The sequence below is a fragment of the Salvelinus fontinalis genome, chromosome 3 (genome assembly GCF_029448725.1).
Source record: "Salvelinus fontinalis isolate EN_2023a chromosome 3, ASM2944872v1, whole genome shotgun sequence".
Lineage (NCBI taxonomy): Eukaryota > Metazoa > Chordata > Actinopteri > Salmoniformes > Salmonidae > Salvelinus > Salvelinus fontinalis.
In genome coordinates, this window is record NC_074667.1 from 50,840,704 (window position 1) to 50,862,095 (window position 21,392).

The window sequence follows — 21,392 nt, forward strand, 5'->3', positions numbered from 1 at the left end:
ACATGTCCTGTCGTAAAGGTTAACCAGTCTCATCTCCCCCAGTCCCTAACAGCATTACGTCACGTCCAGTTGGTCCTGATCAATCTGATCAGGAGTCACTGTCACTGCCTGCTGTTGTCTCACTGCCTGGCGATGTGCCAGCAGGTGATTCATTTCTTATCCTGAACAACATCTAACACTGATCCCTGGTGCCATGTTGTCATCCTGTGAAAGAGAGAGAGAGAGATGGAGAGAGAGCACAGGCAGTGCTCACTCTGCCCCCAAAGAGACGTGTATATATATAGAGAGAGCTGCATTTTGTCTCCCACCGCAAGAAAACCTACATTTTCATGGCTGTGTCTTTGCAGTTTACTGTCAATTCCAAAGGATTATTTAAATAGGATTACTTCATTATTTTGGAAATTAAGTCTGTCACTTTTATGAAACCACTTATGCTCGGTGGTAGAGAATTCCCTCAAAATGACTCTGGCAAACTAGTCTATAATCAGTGTTTGCACTAAAGGAAGTGGCCATTCCCATAGTGTTTTTGTGTTGAGAGCTGCCTCCGCTGGGGAATGTAGGGAGGCCACAGACCAGCAGCCCCAGTGAAAGATCTAAAACCTAAAAGCAACTGGATCATCTAGAAAGCTAATCGTCCATGTTTTGTTCCCAAACACTGTTTGTCGTTCTGAGGCCAGCTCTTCGAGTCACGAGGCCATCAGCCCCTCAGCTCTCACTATCTCTGTATCTGACTAGCACTAAGCTCTAATGTGAGTATGATACAGAGAGGGAGAGAGGTCCCTGTTGGAAAGGACAGTGTGCTGATGATGTCATGGTGTACCCCTTTCTAACCTTCCCGACATGCCTATGGAGTAAAATAACTTCCTCTCACTGGCGTCATGTCTTTAGAATCAGGCCCATGCCCACTTCCTTACAGCCCTGCTTTTGTGTTTGTCTGAAAGGGCTTTTTCTGTTTTTCCCGTCAGAGTGGAGGATCTGGGTTTGTCTTTGTGTGGGGAGGCAGAGTGGGAAAGCTGACACGTCCGGCTCTGTTCGAGTCCGACTCATTGCACACGTCCAGCTGGTACTGAGCCCTAATCCCACACTCTGTCCAACCCACAACTCATTCCCTGAGGGGGAGAGAGGGAGTGAGTAAAAACAATGGAAAAACTTTTCTGTAAGAAAGTCAGGTCAAACTTAAAGCCCTCTGACAATCTGCTTTCATCTGTTTTGTCCCAGTCTTCTCTCATCTGCGTCTCCCTTCTTCCTCCCTCCTGAATAGCCGCTCTGTGTTGCCCACTGGCTGCCACTCTGGATGGCTTGTGGTGTGAAGTGGGGGGTTTGGGTAAGGAATGGAGAATAACTGACCGGAAAAGTGATCTCAGCAATCCGAGACATTGTGACCCTGTCATTTTGTGACCCAGTTTTTTCCCTTGTGAAAAGGGAACGGGTCAAAGGTCAAAAAGGTCAGCTGTGAGTTCCCTAGACCTTATTGATAAAGGTGATTAGATGGTAACAAAATGGGATAGGAAAATCAATGGGAAGATTTGCATTGTTAACTACTCTCCCTTTAGCTCATGTATAAGTCAGGTACCAGGCCTCTTAAGAAAATACATCAAGCATCAATCAATCAATGTCAACCTGGTTGTAGGATCTATTGCACTAACATGAGGACGAGGAAAACACTGAGTGATCTAAAGTACCAAACTGCTGTTCTCTCAAACTGCTGTGACATACTGTATGTACTGTTATCAGACTTTATTACTGTGATACACATTCAGACATCAGTCATGCAGCCAGTATTTTAAGATATACCCTGGCATGTTTTGATATTCCTCATATGCCTGGCCTCAATTTCAGCAGGCATCTTGCTTTGTCAGCATGGCTCTCACACTGCCCTCATAATAAGAGAAGACGGGGGCATGTCTGATTGCATACGACCGTGAGAAGAGAAAAAGGAGTCACTCCCTCCCCGCATGTCAAGTGTCAGCTCTGCTCTGAGCACACAGACCTCTCCAGTGACCTTGTTGAATGCCATCTATACCTGACATAGTAAAGCCACACTGATCCATTGAGTTTTCTTTTTCTTTCTGCCTTTTTGGGGGGGGGGACAAATGTTAAGAGCTAACATACAGTTTGTGTTGTTGTGCTGTTGTGTCAGAAGACAGCCTTTCTTGTCTAACAATATCTAACACTTATCTTACATTAATACACTTACAGTTGAAGTTGGAAGTTAACATACACTTAGGTTGGAGTCATTAAAACTTGTTTTCAACCACTCCACAAATTTCTCATTCACAAACTGTAGTTTTGGTAAGTCGGTTAGGACATCTACATTGTGCATGACACAAGTACTTTTTACAACAATTGTTTACAGACAGATTATTTCACTTATAATTCACTGTATCACAATTCCAGTGGGTCAGAAGTTTACATACACTAAGTTGACTGTGCCATTAAACAGCTTGGAAAATTCCAGAAAATTATGTCATGGCTTTAGAATCTTCTGATAGGCTAAATTACATAATTTGAGTCAATTGGAGGTGCACTTGTGGATGTATTTCAAGGCCTACTTTCAAACTCAGTGTCTCTTGCTTGACATCATGGGAAAATCAAAAGAGATCAGCCAAGACCTCAGAAAATAATTGTAGACCTCCACAAGTCTGGTTCATCCTTGGGAGCAATTTCCAAATGCCTTAACGTACTTTGGTGCGAAATTTGCAAATCAATCCCAGAACAACAGCAAAGGACCTTGTGAAGATGCTGGAGGAAACAGGTACAAAAGTATCTATATCCACAGTAAAACGAGTACTATATCGACATAACCGGAAAGGCCGCTCAGCAAGGAAGAAGCCACTGCTCCAAAACTGCCATAAAAAAGCCAGACTACGGTTTGCAACTGCACAAATATTGACAAATATTGTACTTTTTGAAGAAATGTCCTCTGGTCTGATGAAACAACAATAGACTGATTGACCATAATGACCATCGTTATGTTTGGAGGAGAAAGGGGGACGCTTGCAAGCTGAAGAACACCATCCCAACCGTGAAGCACGAGGGTGGCAGCATCATGTTGTGGAGGTGCTTTGCTGCAGGAGGGACTGGTGCACTTCACAAAATTGATGGCATGATGAGGTAGGAAAATAATGTGGATATATTGAAGCAACATCTCAAGACATCAGTCAGGAAGTCAAAGCTTAGTTGCAAATGGGTCTTCCAAATGGACAATGACCCCAAGCATACTCCCAAAGTTGTGGCAAAATGGCTTAAGGACAACAAAGTCAAGGTATTGGAGTGGCCATCACAAAGCCTTGACCTCAATCCTACAGAAAATGTTTGGGCAGAACTGAAAAAGCATGTGCAAGCAAGGAGAAACATCTCCTGGATGTTTGACCGTGGGGCAGGGGTTTCCAGTACCTGGTTGACTGGGAGGGTTACGGCCCGGAGATGTGCTGGGTTCCCGCTAGAGATATCCTGGATCCAGCCCTCATCCCCAACTTCCACCGCCGACACCTCGGTCAACCAGGTATGCGCCCAGGTAGGACGCCAGGGGGCATCCCTAGAGGGGGGGGGTACTGTCACACCCTGATCAGTTTCACCTGTCCTCATTATTGTCTCCACCCCCCCCAGGTGTCGCTTGTTTTCCACAGTGTATTTATCCCTGTGTTTTCTGTCTCTCTGTGCCAGTTCTTCTTATATGTTCCAGGTCAACCAGCGTTTTTTCCCGTACTCCTGCCTTTGCTATTTTCTTTTTTCTAGTCCTCCCGGTTTTGACCCCTACCTGTTTTGAACTCTGTACCCACCTGTCTGACCATTCTGCCTGCCTTGACCACGAACCTTTCTGCACTCTGTACCTCCTGGACTCTGATCTGGTTTTGACCTTTTGCCTGTCTACGACAATTCTCTTGCATAGTCCTTTTGGATTATTAAACATTGTACGACTCCAACTATCTGACTCCTGTGTCTGCATCTTGGTCTCACCTTGTGTCATGATACAAAGTACCCTCCAAACTCATCATTGAGCTCTGGGCCCTGGGTCTGAAGACCCATTTGCGACCAAGCTTTAACTTCCTGACTGATGTCTTGAGATGTTGCTTCAATATATGCACGTAATTTTCCTCCTCCTTCTATTGATGTTTCATCAGACCAGAGGGCATTTCTCCAAAAAGTACGATCTTTGTCCATATGTGTAGTTGCAACCCAAAGTCTGGCTTTTTTATGGCGGTTTTGGAGCAGTGGCTTCTTCCTTGCTGAGCGGCCTTTCAGGTTATGTTGATAGAGGACTCGTTTTACTGTGGATATAGATAATTTTGTACCTGTTTCCTCCAGAATCTTCACAAGGTCCTTGCTGTTGTTCTGGGATTGATTTGCACTTTTCGCACCAAAGTACGTTCATCTCTAGGAGACAGAATGCGTCTCCTTCCTGAGTGGTATGACGGCTGCGTGGTCCCATGGTGTTTATACTTGCGTACTATTGTTTGTACAGATGAACGTGGCACCTTCAGGCGTTTGGTTATTGCTCCCAAGCATGAACCAGACTTGTGAAGGTCTACAATTTTTTCTCTGAGGTCTTGGCTGATTTCTTTTGATTTTCCCATGATGTCAAGCAAAGAGGCACTGAGTTTGAAGGTAGGCCTTGAAATACATCCACAGGTACACCTCCAATTTACTCAAATGACGTCAATTAGCCTTTCAGAAGCTTATAAAGCCATGACATAATTTTCTGGAATTTTCCAAGCTGTTTAAAAGCACAGTCAACTTAGTGTATGTAAACTTCTGACCCACTGGAATTGTGATATAGTGAATTATAAGTGACATAATCTGTCTGTCAACATTTGTTGGAAAAATTACTTGTGTCATGCACAAAGTAGAGGTCCTAACTGACTTGCCAAAACTAAAGTTTGTTAACAATACATTTGTGGAGTGGTTGAAAAAAGTGTATGTGAACTTCCGACTTCAAATGTATCTAATAGAACTCAATGGGTTTTCTTTAATGGAAGCGTCTCTAATGTCAAACATGTAGAGTGTGGTGTACTGCAGGGCAGTTCTCTAGGCCCTACTCTTTTCTATTTTTTACCAATGATCTGCCACTGGCATTAAACAAAGCATGTGTGTCCATGTATGTTGATGATTCAACCATATACGCATCAGCAACCACAGCTAATGAAGTCACTGAAACCCTTAACATAGAGTTGCAGTCTGTTTTTGAATGGGTGGCCAGTAATAACCTGGTCCTGAACATCTCTAAAACTAAGAGCATTGTATTTGGTACAAATCATTCCTTAAGTGCTAGACCTCAACTGAAACTGGTAATGAATGGTGTGGCGGTTGAACAAGTTGAGCAGACTAAATTACTTGGCGTTAACTTAGATTGTAAACTGTCATGGTCAAAACATATAGATTCAATGGTTGCAAAGATGGGGAGAGGTCTAGCCGTAATAAAGAGATCCTCTGCTTTTTTGACACCACACTCCAAAAAGCAAGTTCTGTAGGCTCTAGTTTTGTCTAATCTTGATTATTGTAATCAGAGGGCTGATATAAATACTATGCATGCCAGTCTCTCTTGGCTAAGTTTGAGGGGAGACTGACTGCAACACTTCTTCTTCTTATAAGAAACATTAATGTGTTGAAAATACCAAATTGTTTGCATAGTAAACTTACACACAACTCTGACACACACACTTATCCCACCAGACATGCCACCAGGGGTCTTTTCATAGTCCCCAAATCCAGAACAAATTCATGAAAACGTACAGTATTATATAGAGCCCTTATTGCATAGAACTTCCTTCCATCTCATATTGCTCAAAGAAACAGCAAACCTGGTTTAAAAACCCCCAGATAAAGCAACAACTCACGGCACAACACCTCTCCCCTATTTGACCTAGATAGTTTGTGTGTATGCATTGATATGTAGGCTACGTGTGCCTTTAATTTTTTTTATATAGTTCTGTCCTTGAGCTGTTCTTGCCTAATGATGTTCTGTATTATGTCATTCTGTATTATGTTTCATGTTTTGTGTGGACCCCAGCAAGAGTAGCTGTTGCTTTTGCAACAGCTAATGGGGATCCTAATAAAATAACAAAAATACCAAATGTTCACTGTCAGGGCTAACAGCTGGTTTCTCCTCAGTGGTCTTGGTTCTCCTGTCGTTTGAAGGAGTTGAAGATGGAGATGGCATGCCTTATAGCTGCCAGTCCGCGAGAGACTCCCGGGGACCTTTGCTATTCCACAATGATGATAGTGAAGAGCGAGATAAGCAGCTGTGAGGCCGTGATTGTGAGTTGGTTGGAGTTGGAGTTAACTCTGGGAGAATACGGGATCTTGGCGTAAAGCATGGAGGATAGTGATGACAGTAAAGATAGTGAGCATTGTGACATGGAGCTAGGAGGCCATGAGGTACACTCTTAGAAAAAAGGATCCGAAAGAGTTCTTCAGCTGTCCCCATTAGAGAACTATTTTTGGTTCCAGGCAGAACCCTTTTTGGTTCCAGGTAGAACCCTTTTGGGTTCCATGTAGAACCCTCTGTAGAAAGGGTTCTATCTGGAACCAAAATGGTTGTTAAAATGGTTATCCTATGGGGACAGCCGAAGCACCATTTAAGGTTCTAGATAGCACATTTTTTTGTTAGAGATTAGCCTAGAAGAATCCTGATCTCCTCAACAGGAGTTTTTAATCTGCCGGGACTGGGAGGATCTGATGTCAGAGATCTGCCAGATTTTCATTCCATAGATTTTTTGTCATTGGCTGTGTCATAGTCAAGATCTGGTGTGCAGGTTGTGGAGGCCCGGTCTGGATCTCTCTTCCTGCTTCGTCTGGATTAGGCAGATCTGGTTGGTTTGAAGGAGATAGGTTGGCATTCTTGGTCGTTAGCGTCTTTCATTTCCATGGTCAGGGTCTGGTGTCTGGGGTCTTGAGGTCCGGTCTGGTGTCTTTTTCTGTTTTGTCTTCCTGAGGCAGATATAAACCTACGGTTTAAAACAGACAACGTTGGTCTGCTGTGCTTATCATTTAGATTTCCATGTTCAGAGGAGTTCGATACTGTATGTTTTTCCTTCTTGTTGAAGCCAACACCACGGTATTGAGACTGGAAAGCGGACATTAATGGACTGGTCTTTACACTTTTAACTATTTTTCCCCTGCTCAGTTTGCCCTTTAGAGTCAGTTGGGTCACTCTGGGATTTACCCATCTGAGCAGATTTGGCTGTCAGTCTTATCTGACAGCCTTGTCTCAGTCTTGAGTTTTTGTACAATAAAAAACATTAGACAAAAACTCCTTAGATGCTCTCTGAAAGCAATGTGAGCAAGGCTTTGAATCTTATTCTTGTTCTTCTTTTTGAAAGCAATATGCTTTTATAAGGACAATTATGATGAGTTAGTTCTCCATATAAACCAGTGATGCATTACACACTCTCCCCAGAGGAGAGCCCTTTGAATAACCCTTTTAGGTTCCATGTAGAACCCTTTCCACAGAGGGTTCTACATGGAACCCAAAAGGGTTCTTCTACCTGGAGCCAAAAATGGTTCTGCCTGAAACCAAAAAGTGTTCTCCTATGGGGTTGTCCTTGTATCTGTCTGTGGCCCCAGGCCCACAAGTTAACATGCTCTCTTTGATTGAGGCTGAAGAAAAGTGCAGCCGGCATGGCGAGAGTGCTTCAGTGCTCCCAATTTTACACCTTTATTACATAATCCTAAATTAATCACACACATTGTGCTTTGCTTTCCGCAGGGGAGTAACCAGTGACAATATCCTACTCTCTCTGGTTACATAAACAGCAGCTCTGGGAGATTTGTCCTTTAGAAAAAATAGAGTTGGAATTGACAATGGAAAAAGTTCTAAGGATTGTGGACTGATATTAATCACTTCATGGAAACAATTATGATGAGAGAGGAGGAGAAGGGAGAGGAGAGGGGATGAGAAGAGAAGAAAGGAAATGTGAAAGTGCTTCAGGAGCGAAAGACATCTCTGCCATTATATGGCCTTATTACGTGCCTCAATTTGGCTGAATTGGTCAGATAGCTGCCTACATCACTGCAAGTTACGTTAGAAAATAGACGTGACGGGGGATGAAATTATGTTGCTCATTGTACCGAGTTACATCATGTACATACACAGAGCTGTTGTAATAGCTAATGAGATCTGATATGTCGTGGGTAAAGTTGGCTTCATGAGGGTGGTTCAAAGAATATGCATCTGAATCATCACAGTGAGTGAAGGCAATAGAATCCAAGACAAAGCACAGTCATGGCCTAATTCCATGACTTCAAACTTGAAATTTATAGAGCAGACAATACCAACGTTATTGTTACGGATACAGGTATCCTGTGTGTATTTGTTTTCTCTCCTTCTGCCCTAGTCACAGGTGGCAGTCATCAGTCGCCAATCAGTCGCTAATCAGTCACCAATCTGAAGACACACCTGCTCCTTTTCCCTTACCCAATCACATCTCCTTGGTTTAAAAGAAACCCAATCAGTTGTCTCTTGATAAAATAACGTATATGTTGAAAGATAATGATAAAATAATTCCACTCTGAAACCGTATAACTGTATGAAATTGATTCGAATCATAAAATTATAATCTGATGATGTGTGTAGTTTTAGTCAGAATTAGGTTAAACAATGTATCTGTGTAGTGGAAAAACACAGACTGTCTGAGCAAGGCGTAGCTTAGGATTTGAACTTGTATGTGTGTGCCGAAGAAAAAAACAGAGAACAGTTAAACTGTGTTTGGACCGACCTGGCTAGGCCTCTGAGGAACTTATGATAGCATAGAGAGTACTTCTCAGGGTTTCCCTAATCTCGGGGGAATGGAACTGTCGGCTGGGTACACAGTGGTGAGAACTCTGGAGAAGGATAAAACTCACCTACTGTTTGTGTGTATGTATGTGTGTAGGATACCTACTGTTTGTGTGGAAGTATGTGCGCAGCTATAAAATGAATGTCTTTGTATAATGGACTTCAGGACGTTCTCGTGAATAAACATTTTGACTATTGTAAGCTGAGGAATCTGTCTGTTTCATTTAAACCAGAATCTTACAAACTCTGGGTTGCAGACTGAGTAGATTAATTGAAGTTTATGAACATTGATAACAAAATTCTCATAACACTCTGGAGCTATCTCTCTTTTGTTTTTGCGCCTACCTCTCACATTGTCTGTTATCATGTGAGTATGGTGGTGTATGGCTGTTTGTTTGTTGGTGGGAAAAGGGGATACCAAGCCAAGTCGCCCTTGGGCATACATTACCCGTAGGAAAACTTTGTCTATGTATCCTAGTTAGAACTGCGCGGACCACCCACTGTATTTTATTGGTTAGTTAGCTAGCTGTTCTTGAAGCAGGCAAGACTAGCTTAGGGGTTTTTGGTTATTTATTATTTCTTTCCTTGGGTCTAGCTCAGCTGGAGTCAGAGGCTGTCCCCCACATGGATCAGTGTCTTAGTGTTTGCCCAGTGATTCCCAATGGTGCCCAGTGGTGCAGACAGACAGTCAGGCCCAGGGGGGTGAGGTGAAGCCTTTCCTCTGCTGTCTCTTCTCCCCTTCCCGGATGGCCCCAGGACAGGGCTTTCAGACTGGGGGAGACAGGGAGTTGCTGTGACAGGCATAGCTCCTTTTGTCACTAGACAGAGGGCTCCACAGGACCCATGGGGAGTTTGGGGCTGACACAGCAGACTGGCCCAATCCCTGCCTGTAGCTTCTCACTATACCTAATCCACAGACAGTTTTGTTCAGTAGGAGGTCAATATATGGATGTGGTGAGAGGAGAGAGAGGGCAATTCATGTTTTAACACTTACAGAACTGTGCCGAAAGCCCCAATGTAGCCTATGTCAGTCTGCTGTGTGTAGGCTACTGTCATGACTCTCCTGTGAAGATCTGAAGGATCAGGTTACAGTGGGTCCGCTCTACAGCTCCCCCTCTCTCCCGCAGAGGAGGAGAGGGGTGACGTTGGCCGTTTTATGACGGTCGTAAATACCTTGTAGAAACTTTTCCTTTGGGATTTGCAGGAGGGGAAAGAAACCTCTTTGTTATAGGGAGATTCCTCCCGCAAAAATGGTAACATCAAAAGGTTGAATAATGAAACTATATTTCTATATTTCAAACCAAACTGTTGGAATGGGTACTGAAAGAACAATTATGTCAGATCAGTTGTTGTTTTGGGATCTCATTAAGGACAGTATAACAACATAACTGTATCTCTGAATGTGTATATTTCCCAGTTATCAGATTTACATCTAAATGTTGTGGAACTTATGTGATTAAATATGAAACTCTTTGTGAGAAGATGAAATGTGATGTTAGCCTTCTAAATTAGAATTGTTTTTCATGTAAAAGTTTTAACCAGTCAGTGACCACACCCACGTGAGCACAGATATTATGTCGGCGTCCATGGAATACCCCTTTTTCCAGAGTTTATAAATGGACTCTCTAATGAAATTTACATTAGACCAGAGAAAGTGAGGACGCAGTCCACACGCTGAAATGGTTGCCATTTAAATGGAGACCAGTTACGTGCAGCGCCAGCTGAATACGTAAAAAATGGTTAAGAAAATTAACACATTAGAACAAGCAGGTGGACGGTGTTGAACTGGACGTTACGAATGGTTAGACTCTACAAGACCAGCGGGGCCAACAGTGTGAGCTGAAAGGTACAAAATGGTTAGAAACTCTGAAACTCTCTCTCTCGAAGAAGAAGAAGAAGAAGAAGAAGAAGACTACACAGGAACATTCAGTCTGCAGCTGTTTGAGTACTTCAGTCTAGTAAACTCGACTGAAAACCACCAGGTGGTATTTTGAAAGATCCATTCTAACGAACACTTCCTCTGGAAGATACGTTCTCACAGACACCTGAAACCAAGAAGCTATGACTACAAAAGACATGGTGACCTCTGCTGGACAACCAGAGACATACACAACCCGAGACTTTCTGTCCACTTACTCCCCATAGATGGATCGAGTATTTTCAACAGAGAGACAGCAAAGACATACACATGAAAATGTATATTGCAATTCTTTCGAATGAGCGGCCGTTCATGTGCAAAGTTTTTGCATTTCCATGAGCATAGTTATCAGCTGTATGTACGTTAGTGGAATTCCTTTGTCTCTTCCTTTTCCTCTCTTTAGAATCCTCCATTTTGTGTAACAAGCCATCATATCGGTTTTAGTCCACTAGGGACTTTTCATTGCATTGGGTAGTAATCAATGTGTAAGCTATCCTGTTTGTGTGTTAATATAATTCTGTGTGATTATTTAGTTAGTAATAAATAACTAAGCCAATTTGATCCAGGCTGCATCACATTTGGCCGTGATTGGGAGTCCCATAGGGCGGTGCACAATTGGCCCAGCGTCACCCGGGTTTGGCGGGGTAGGACGTCATTGTAAATAAGAATCTGTTCTTAACTGACTTGCCTAGTTAAATAAAGGTTAAATAAAACTAAACAAAAAAAAATGTATATTGCTGATTCATCATTTATGATAGGGTTCGTGCCGATATCCAAGAGCTTTGTGACATTTAGAATGAGACGGAAGGTAAATAAGAATTAATGAATTGACTGTGACTGATGTAAGAGATATTTATATCTTTAGAGTTTAGTCAGTAACTGGTTAAATAACTTTTCCCGTGGTGCCCCAGATTACTACTTAACTAATTGTTATATGATTAATTTAATCGCATAACAATTTTATTTTTTTATTTTTTATTTCACCTTTATTTAACCAGGTAGGCTAGTTGAGAACAAGTTCTCATTTGCAACTGCGACCTGGCCAAGATAAAGCATAGCAGTGTGAACAGACAACAACACAGAGTTACACAATTGAATGTGGTATGTAAGTATTTGATAAAATAACAGTCAAACACATTAATGATAGTCAAGACACGACACTACCCATCACTTTATGATCTCACAGTACTTGTTCCATATTGCATCGCTAACCCATTAATGAGTGTGTTTACAGATTGAATTATATGTTAACAGTGGAAGAAGACTTCTTGACATCTGTATACATGATGTGTTCAGGGAGCCCACCATAAAAAGGTGATGTAAACTGGAGGGTGGTTTACTCTGTGCCCAGAACACACTGGCATTCTTCAGGTCATTCTGGGTTCTTGCATTTCTCTTTCCTCTCTCCCTGTGTATACACTTCAGTGCTGTCCCCTCCCCTGGCTCTAGCAGCACTCTGCTTTATTACAATGGTTCTGATGAGGTGGAAAATGTGATTGCATTCTGTCCTAAACAAGATTAATCTACTAGGGGAATTGACAGCTGGCCTTTGCAAAGCAATTGGTGGGTGTGGAGGGATTGAATATAGTACACTACGGTAAAGTGTGAATATCGTATATATTGATCTACATCTCTCTGGCCATCCACACTGGTCAGGTAAGTTATGGACCTGCAACAGTAAAAGCATTAGCTGTATCTGGATTGAATCAAAATACATGGAGCTGTGGAGTTGATGTTTTTGAATCCCAGTGGATTGTCAATTGCATATTCTTCATGAACAAAGGAGAGCATTTATGATGTGGTTTACAGGATCAATCATCCAATCATATTTCAACGTAAGGAATCAGTATGAAATGTTGTACAGATGTGCTATGATGCTAAAAGTGTCTGTTACACTTGGTTATACCAAGGAAACCAAGTCTGCAAGAGGATATGAAAAGCCTAAAATTCTCAACCCCAGAATCTGAGATTACAGTTTCTTGTTCCCATGGCTCATTGTTGCCCCCTTCTGGTTATTGTTTGTTACAGATTTGGGGAGAAGTGTTGATTCTGCAGACCTGTTAGACTAGAGTTTCTGACTGATATGTTCTGTTTTCCTATGTTCCAGCAGAGACAGAGCATGCTCAGAGAGTCCCGGAATTGGACTCAGCCCAGCAGCTGAAACTGAGAGAGAGACAGCGCTTCTTTGAAGAGGTATTTCAGCACGATGTGGACGTCTACCTGTCCTCTGCCCACCTGCATATTCATGACTATAAGAGACGTGAGTGCAATCGGCATCACACACATGTATGCACACATGTACCCTAACCCTAATCTAAGCTTCATGTCCATACTCCAGCTCAACCATTATCCTAACCCTAGATTCAACTCCACAACCTTCAAATTCTCTCTCTCCCTCTCTCTCTCAATTAAATTCAAATAATAAACATTTGGCATGGGAAACATGTTTATATTGTCAAAGCAAGTGAAAAAGATAATAAACTAAAGTGAAATAAATAATCAAAAATTAACAGTAAACATTACACTCACAAAAGTAAGAAAGTAATAGAGACATTCCAAATGTCATATTATGGCTATGTGCAGTTTCTCTCTCTCTCTCTCTCTCTCTCTCTCTCTCTCTCTCTCTCTCTCTCTCTCTCTCTCTCTCTCTCTCTCTCTCTCTCTCTCTCTCCCTCCTCTCTCTCTCTCTCTCTCTCTCTCTCTCTCTCTCTCTCTCTCTCTCTCTCTCTCTCTCTCTCACACACACACACACACACACACACACACACACACACACACACACACACACACACACACACACACACACGTGTGAAAGTTTCTGGGTCGTTCCACGAAGTGAGTTCCTTTTGCATCCCTTTGATATTTTACGTAGAAATGCTGAATTATATAAAAAAAACTGTTATGTCAAATTAAATGCCTGTTAATATAGACCACATTGAAAATTCAATAAATCAGTTTTTTTTTTTTTTTTTTTTTTACATGACTAGACTTAATAAAGTGCCAAAATTCAGAGTTTTGACATGCATCCTCTATGACTTCTAGGAAGATTTTAACCCACTTAATCCCAACATTTCTCCAGGTTTTCACCGTCATTGTAAAGCCCTAGTTATTTTGTTGTCAAAGTCATTTCTGAAGATGATTAATTTGAAGGTAAAAAAACATTTCATAGTCAAATCATAGTGTAAAGCAGCTGAGCTGGTTCTACTCCTTTTGGACATTTTCTGGTGTTTTGTGGTGAAAAACTGAGAGGGTCGAGCATAACACGTCAGCCCTGTTAGCCGTAGATAGAAGGCTAAAAATGTTTTAACAATGTACATTGTTTTGTGAAGCTTGCATTTACATACCCATCCCTGTTGCACACAACAAGCTTCCATTCCTCTTGTCACAAGGGTATTTGGGGATGATTTAAGATGAAGTCGTCTACTCTTTTACGGTCATCCCTGTTACTTCATTTGGCACTTAATAGTCACTTACTATAGTATAGGTTTTTTTAACCTACTGAGATGGGGGAAAAATTGTTTGTCATTAAGTGAACATGTGCTTTTTATGACAATTTTAAAATCAGGTTAAATAAAATGTTTATTTCCCACCAAGTTAAACTACTCGAAAGGCATCTAATTGGTGGAACAACCCTACTAAATGTTGCTAAACATTTCCTTTGAGAAGTGAAGCTGACATACAGTAAATGCCTCTAATCAACCACGTTTGTCTCTTGTGTTGTTGTTAGCTCCCATTGGCAGCGTCTCGTCCATGGAGGTGAATGTGGACATGCTGGAGCAGATGGACCTTATGGACATCTCTGACCAGGAGGCCCTGGATGTCTTCCTCAGCTCTGGGGGGGATGGGGGGGTGCTGACCTCCCCTCTGCCAGGTAAAGGTGAGTGGAGGGGAGACTCACATCTGAGGCAGTCCCGTGTTGATAGTGTAGTATTTGGTAGAGTCTAGGCTTTGTCCCTCACCTATACTAGCTGGCAACATTAACTGCAATACAGAGTGCAGCACTGATAATCTGTGGCCTAACATCCCTTTCATTTCACCCACAGTAGTTCATGGCAACAACAATGAGGTCATCAGCCAGGGACGCTCTCCCCACAACACAGGCGGTTGTGTGGGGAAGTCCCGCATGTCCTCCACCTCCTCCACTTCCTCCACCAACAGCCAGAACACCAATGAGGATGGAAGGGAAACCCCTGTAGTCCAATCAGATGATGAGGATGTGAATGTCGGCACACTCTTGCTGATGGGATCAACCCAAAAAGATGAGGAGAAGGATCGGCCCACCTTCTCTTCATAGAGGCCTTGCTTCACTTCCAATATTCACTAACATTTTGGACATACTGGTGCTGACAAGTATCACTGAAACGGGACACTCACACACAGAGGTGTTCCATGGACTGGCAACTATCACTTACAACATAATTTTCTTTACTCTTCATTTAGTTTTTTCTGAACTGTAAATATAAGGCCAAATCTTCTCAAAGCTTGCTTATCTCCATATATACTTCTGGTATATAGATAACAAGATACTTCTTTTTATTTCCTCATTTGAGATTCTAGTAGGGTCTGGCGACGTGTGATACGGGCATTTGAGGAAGTACATTCCTGTGTGTACTCCACAGCCAGGACATGTACATAACAGAGTTGTGAAATATGCAACCATGTAAGCATTACTGTACTACAGACAGGGATTTACAATTGTGCAATTACACACACAAAAAAATTCTTTAGAGAGTAACTGCAATGCTGAGTCAATCTGGCCCTTATTTCCCGTTTTCCCCAAAATGTTGAACCAATCCCAAAACACCTGCCACAAATAAAAACGAAGGATGTATTGTACATATTGCATAGTGTTGCTTTCATTTTGATATATACAGTGCATTCGGAATTCAGACCCCTTCCCTTTTTCCACATTTTGTTATGTTACAGCCTTATCCTAAAATGTATTAAATAAAAAAATCTTCATCAATCTACACACAATAACCCATAATGACAAAGTGAAAAACATTTTTTAGAAATTTTTGCGAATGTCTGAAAAAAATAAACAGAAATACCTTATTTACATAAGCATTCAGACCCTTTGCTATGAGACTCTAAATTGAACTCAGGTGCATCCTGTTTCTATTGATCATCCTTGAGATGTTTCCACAACTTGATTGGAGTCTACCTGTGGTAAATTAAATTGACTGGACATTATTTTCTAACGCACACTTGTCTATATAAGGCCCCACAGTTGACAGTGCATGTCAGAGCAAAAACCAAACCATGAGGTTGAAGGAATTGTCCATAGAGCTCCGGGACAGGATTGTGTCGAGGCACAGATCTGGGGAAGGACACCAAAACATTTCTGCAGCATTTAAGGTCCCCAAGAACACAGTGGACTCCATCATTCTTAAATGGAAAAGTTTGGAACCACCAAGACTGTTCCTAGAGCTTGCCACCCAGCCAAACTGAGCAATCGGGGGAGAACGGCCTTGGTCAGGGAGGTGACCAAGAACCCGATGGTCACTCTAACAGAAACTTGTCCCGAAGCAGAAGGACAACCATCTATGCAGCACTTCACCAATCAGGCCTTTATGGTAGAGACGGATGCCTCTCCTCAGTAAAAGACACATGACACCCTACTTGAAGTTTGCCTAAAGGCACCTAAAGGACTCTCAGACCATGAGAAACAAGATTCTCTGGTCTGATGAAACCAAGATTGAACTCTTTGGCTTAAGTGCCAAGCGTCACGTCTGGAGGAAACCCGGCACCATCCCTACGGTGAAGCATGGTGGTGGCAGCATCATGTTGTGGGGATGTTTTTCAGTGGCAGGGACTGGGAGACTAGTCAGGATTGAGGGAAAGATGAATGGTGCAAAGTACAGAGAGATCCTTGATGAAAACTTGCTCCAGAGCACTCAGGACCTCAGACTGGGGAAAGGTTCACCTTCTAACAGGACAACGACCCTAAGCACACAGCCAAGACAACGTAGGAGTGGCTTCGGGACAAGTTTCTGGATGTCTTTGTGTGGACCAGCCAGAGTCCGGACGTGAACCCGATCAAACATCTCTGGAGAGACCTGAAAATAGCTGTGCAGCGACGCTCCCCATCCAACCTGACAGATTTTGAGAGGAACAGCAGAGAAGAGTGGGAGAAAATACTTTGCCATTAACGAACGAATACACTGAGTGTATAAAATATTAGGAACACCTTCCTAATATTGAGTTGCACCCCCTTTTGCCCTCAGAACAGCCTCAATTCGTTGGGCATGGACTCTACAAGGTGTTGATAAGCATTCCACAGGGATGCTGGCCCATGTTGACTCCAATGCTACCCATAGTTGTGTCAAGTTGGCTGGATGTCCTTTTGGGTGGTGGACCATTCATGATTCACACGGCAAACCGTTGAGCGTGAAAATCCCAGCAGCATTGCAGTTCTTGACACGCTAAAACCAGTGTGCCTGGGACCTACAACCATACTCCATTCAAAGGCACTTTTGCCTTGCCCATTCACACCTTCTGAATGGCACACACAATCCATGTCTCAATTGTTTCAAGGCTTAAAAATCCTTCTTTAACCTCTCTCCTCCCCTTCATTTCCAAAGGGATGGGCAACTTTGATGGTGTGGGGGCCACAAAAAAACGGAACTCATCATGAGGGGCCGCAGTGGCTTGTGGGCCATGGGGCGGAGAGAGGATTTAGCAATTTTACAACTCATGCAATTCTACTCATTTTGCCATCGGCGGATAGAACATTTTGCAGTTTAACATCAAATTTCCTGAAGTTCTACATATTTTGCCATAGGTTGGTCATCCAGCTGTTGTGTCTGGCTTTACCATGACATCGGTCATATTTATCTCTACAGAGCTATGAAGTGATGGTAGTGATTTGGTATCTTGTAATTTCTTAAATTACCTAAACATGCCGTTAGCAAAGTGTACACTCTGCACATTCTTAGACTTATTTTATCAGAGTTTGAAATCAACAATTGATGGAAGCTTGAACTTTAATGTATTCTACGTACTATTCTAATTTAGAAAGGGTATCTATGCTGTTCTGCAATGTTGACCCCACATATTATTATAAGATGTGAATGGTTTGCTATGATTTTATTTTTATTTTTATGTATGCACTCTACTGTCAGTCGCTCTGGATAACACTAACATGTCAAATGTAAATGTAGAATTATGAATCACATAAGTAAACATACAACATTGTTCATTTATGATGTTCAGGACAGGCTTACTACAGTGTTACTGACTCCTTTCAGTAAGGACCCATTACCACAGAATCTTCATGATACACTTTAGGGTCAGTTAAAAGCTTGTAAAGGAGAGGTGTATCCAATTGCTGATGTCTGTCTTAAACCATCCTGCAGGTCAAAGTAACTCCATATTCCCACAAATAGTGATGGTTAATCGTGATGCGTTAAAGGTATGGTTCACCCAAATTACAAAATGACATATTGGTTGCCTTACCCTGTAAGCAGCCTATGGACAAGGTATGACAGCAATTCGTGCTTTGGTTTAGTTTTTTGGCATTGTTTCCACTAATAATAATAACTATTATTATTATTATTTATTAAACTTCTATAGAGCTTTTCATAGAATCACAAAGCTCTTCAAGAGCAAAAAACAAACAAGGAATATATCCTGACAGATCAACCAATAGAGGCCAAGTCTTTGAATGCTGCAACCTCCAAAGATGGAGAGGGTCAGATCATGGCTTGAGTGAAGGGAGCTGGTCAGAGGATGCTAGATGATGATGCAGGCTGCTGCTGATCTTGTAGAAGGCAATTCTGGTCTTATAGCCACTGGACTTCTCCTCTTCCACTCTGTGTAGCACCCGCCTAAAATGCAAACGTTTTAGCATTTGTGGCACAAATCCAATTCAAGTCATGGGACCGATATTAGCATTTTTCACACATTATGTTCAAATCATTTATATTTGACTTTGTTGAGCTTCACAATCAATTTTAGATACTTTTGGATGATTTGGACATGATGCACGAAAAATGATTACAGTATGTCAGTCCCATGACTTGAATGGGATTTGTGCCACGAATGCTAAAAGGTTAGCATGTGGAAACAATGCAAGGGAAACTAAACTAAAACATGGATTGCTGTCATACCTTGTCCATAGGCTGTTTACAGGGTAAACCAATGTATAATTTTGAAATTTGGGTGAACTATTCCTTTAACTGGGCATAATATGAAACCCCATGCTTATTGTGTTCTCTCTATGAGGAGTTGGGGTCTGTTTGGTCAAAACAAAATTTGGTCTAGTTCAACCTTATGAGTCTACTGTATAATCAGCTCTCAAACCATATAAAACACTAAAATCATTGTATTTGGGACAAATCATTCACTAAACCTTAAACCTCCTCTAAATCTTATAATGAATAATGTGGCAATTTAACAAGTTGAGGAGACTAAACTGCTTAGTGTAACCCTAGACTGTAAACTGTCATGGTCAAAACTTATTGATGCAGTGGTAGCTAAGATTGGGAGAGGTCTGTCCATGATAAGGCATTGCTCTGCTTTCTTGGCATCACAGTCATTTAAACGAGTCCTACTGGCCCTAGTTTTATTACACCTGGACTACTGCCCAGTTACATGGTCAAGTGTCACAAAGAAGAACATAGGCAAATTACAGTTGGCCCAGAACAGAGCAACACGGCTGGCCCTTAAATGTACACGGAGGGCTAATATCAATAAGATTCATGTCAATCTCTCCTGGCTCAAAGCAGAGGAGAGATTGACAGCATCACTACCTGTCTTTGTGAGAGGTATTGATGTGTTGAAAGCACTGAACTGTCTGTTCAAACAGCTAACACGCAGCTCAGATACCTACAAGACATGCCACCAGGGGTCTCTTCACAGTCCCCAGAACAGACTCTAGGAAACACACAGTACTACATAGAGCCATGACTACATGGAACTCTCTTCCACATTAAGTATCTGAAGCTAGCAGTAAAATCAGATAAAAAAAACCCAGATAAAATAATACCTCACGGCATAACGCGGACAGTGAAGAGACACACCCACACACACACGCACACACACACACACACACACGCTGTAATGTTGTGGAATTATTGTATTGTGGATTTAATATTCTACATTTGTAATATTTGAGTAATAATGTAGTAATGTCTTGTAAGATGTATTGTTTTATTTGTGATGTAGGCTGTTGTGTTTTGTTGTGATGTACAGTGGGAAGAAAAAGTATGTGAACCCGTTGGAATTATCTGTATTTCTACATAAATTGGTCATAACATTTTATTTGATCTTCATCTAAGTCACAACAATAGACAAACACAGTCTGCTTAAACTAATAACACACAATTACACATTTGCATATCTTTATTGAACACACTGTGTAAACATTCACAGTGTAGGGTGGGTAAAAGTATGTGATCCCTTGCATTTAATAACTGGTTGACCCTCCTTTGGCAGCAATAAACTCAACCAAACGTTTTCTGTAGTTGCGGATCAGACCTGCACAACAGTCAGGAGGAATTTTGGACCATTCATCTTTACAAAACTGTTTCAGTTCAGCAATATTCTTAGGATGTCTGGTGTGAACCGTTCTCAAGGTCATGCCACAACATCTTAAATTGGGTTGAGGTCAGGACTCTGACTGGCCACTCCAGAAGGCATATTTTCTTCCGTTGAAGCCATCCTGTTGTTGATTTATTTCTGTGTTTTGGGTTGTTGTCCTGTCGCATCACCCAACTTCTGTTGAACTTCAATTGGTGGACAGATAGCCTTACATTATCATGCAAAATGTCTTGATAAACTTGGGAATTAATTTTTCTGAGTGAATTTCTTCCATTTTTTATTTTTTATTTTTCAGCAAAGCAGTCCCAAACCATAATGCTCCCTCCAACATACTTTACCATTGGGATGAGGTTTTGATGCTGGTGTGCTATGCCTTTTTTTACCCACACATAGTGTTGTGTGTTCCTTCCAAACAACTCAACTTTAGTTTATTCCGTTCACAGAATATTTTGCCAGAAGCGCTGTGGAACATCCAGTTGCTCTTTTGCGAACTTCAGATGTGCAGCAATGTTTTTTTTGGACAGCAGTGGCTTCTTCCATGGTATCCTCCCATGAACACCATTCTTGTTTAGTGTTTTACGTATCGTAGACTCGTCAAAAGAGATGTTAGCATGTTCCAGAGATTTCTGTAGGTCTTTATCTGACACTCTAGGATTCTTCTTAACGTCATTGAGCATTCTGCACTGTGCTCTTGCAGTTATCGTTGCAGGACGGCCACTCCTAGGGAGAGTAGCAACAGTGCTGAACTTTCTCCATTTATAGACAATTTGTCTTACCATGGACTGATGAACATCAAGGCTTTTAGAGATACTTATGTAACCCTTTCCAGCATTATGCAAGTGAAACTATTCTTAATCTTAGGTCTTCTGAGATCTCTTTTGTTCAAGGCATGGTTCACATCAGGCAATGCTTCTTGTGAATAGCAAACTCAAATTTTGTGAGTGTTTTTTATAGGGCAGGGCAGCTCTAACCAACATCTCCAATCTCGTCTCATTGATTGGACTCCAGGTTAGCTGACTCCTGACTCCAATTAGCTTTTGGAAAAGCAATTAGCCTAGGGGTTCACATACTTTTCCCAATCTACACTGTGAATGTTTAAATTATGTATTCAGTATAGAAAATAAAAATACAATAATTTGTGTGATATTAGTTTAA

General features: G+C 41.8%; 1 protein-coding gene across 2 annotated transcripts in view; it reads left to right on the forward strand.

Annotated features, from left to right (window-relative positions):
• LOC129851068 (dysbindin-like) overlaps nucleotides 1–21,392 on the forward strand; it is a 31,348-nt gene extending 9,956 nt beyond the window's left edge. The window contains exons 2-4 of one of the 2 annotated variants that reach the window (XM_055917254.1): nucleotides 12,802–12,954; nucleotides 14,422–14,565; nucleotides 14,738–21,392. In XM_055917254.1, coding sequence (XP_055773229.1) covers nucleotides 12,802–12,954; nucleotides 14,422–14,565; nucleotides 14,738–14,988 — 548 coding nt within the window. In that variant the 3' untranslated portion in view covers nucleotides 14,989–21,392. Of the gene's footprint in view, nucleotides 1–12,801; nucleotides 12,955–14,421; nucleotides 14,572–14,737 lie in introns of both variants that reach the window. The other variant, XM_055917253.1, reaches the window with a different exon arrangement.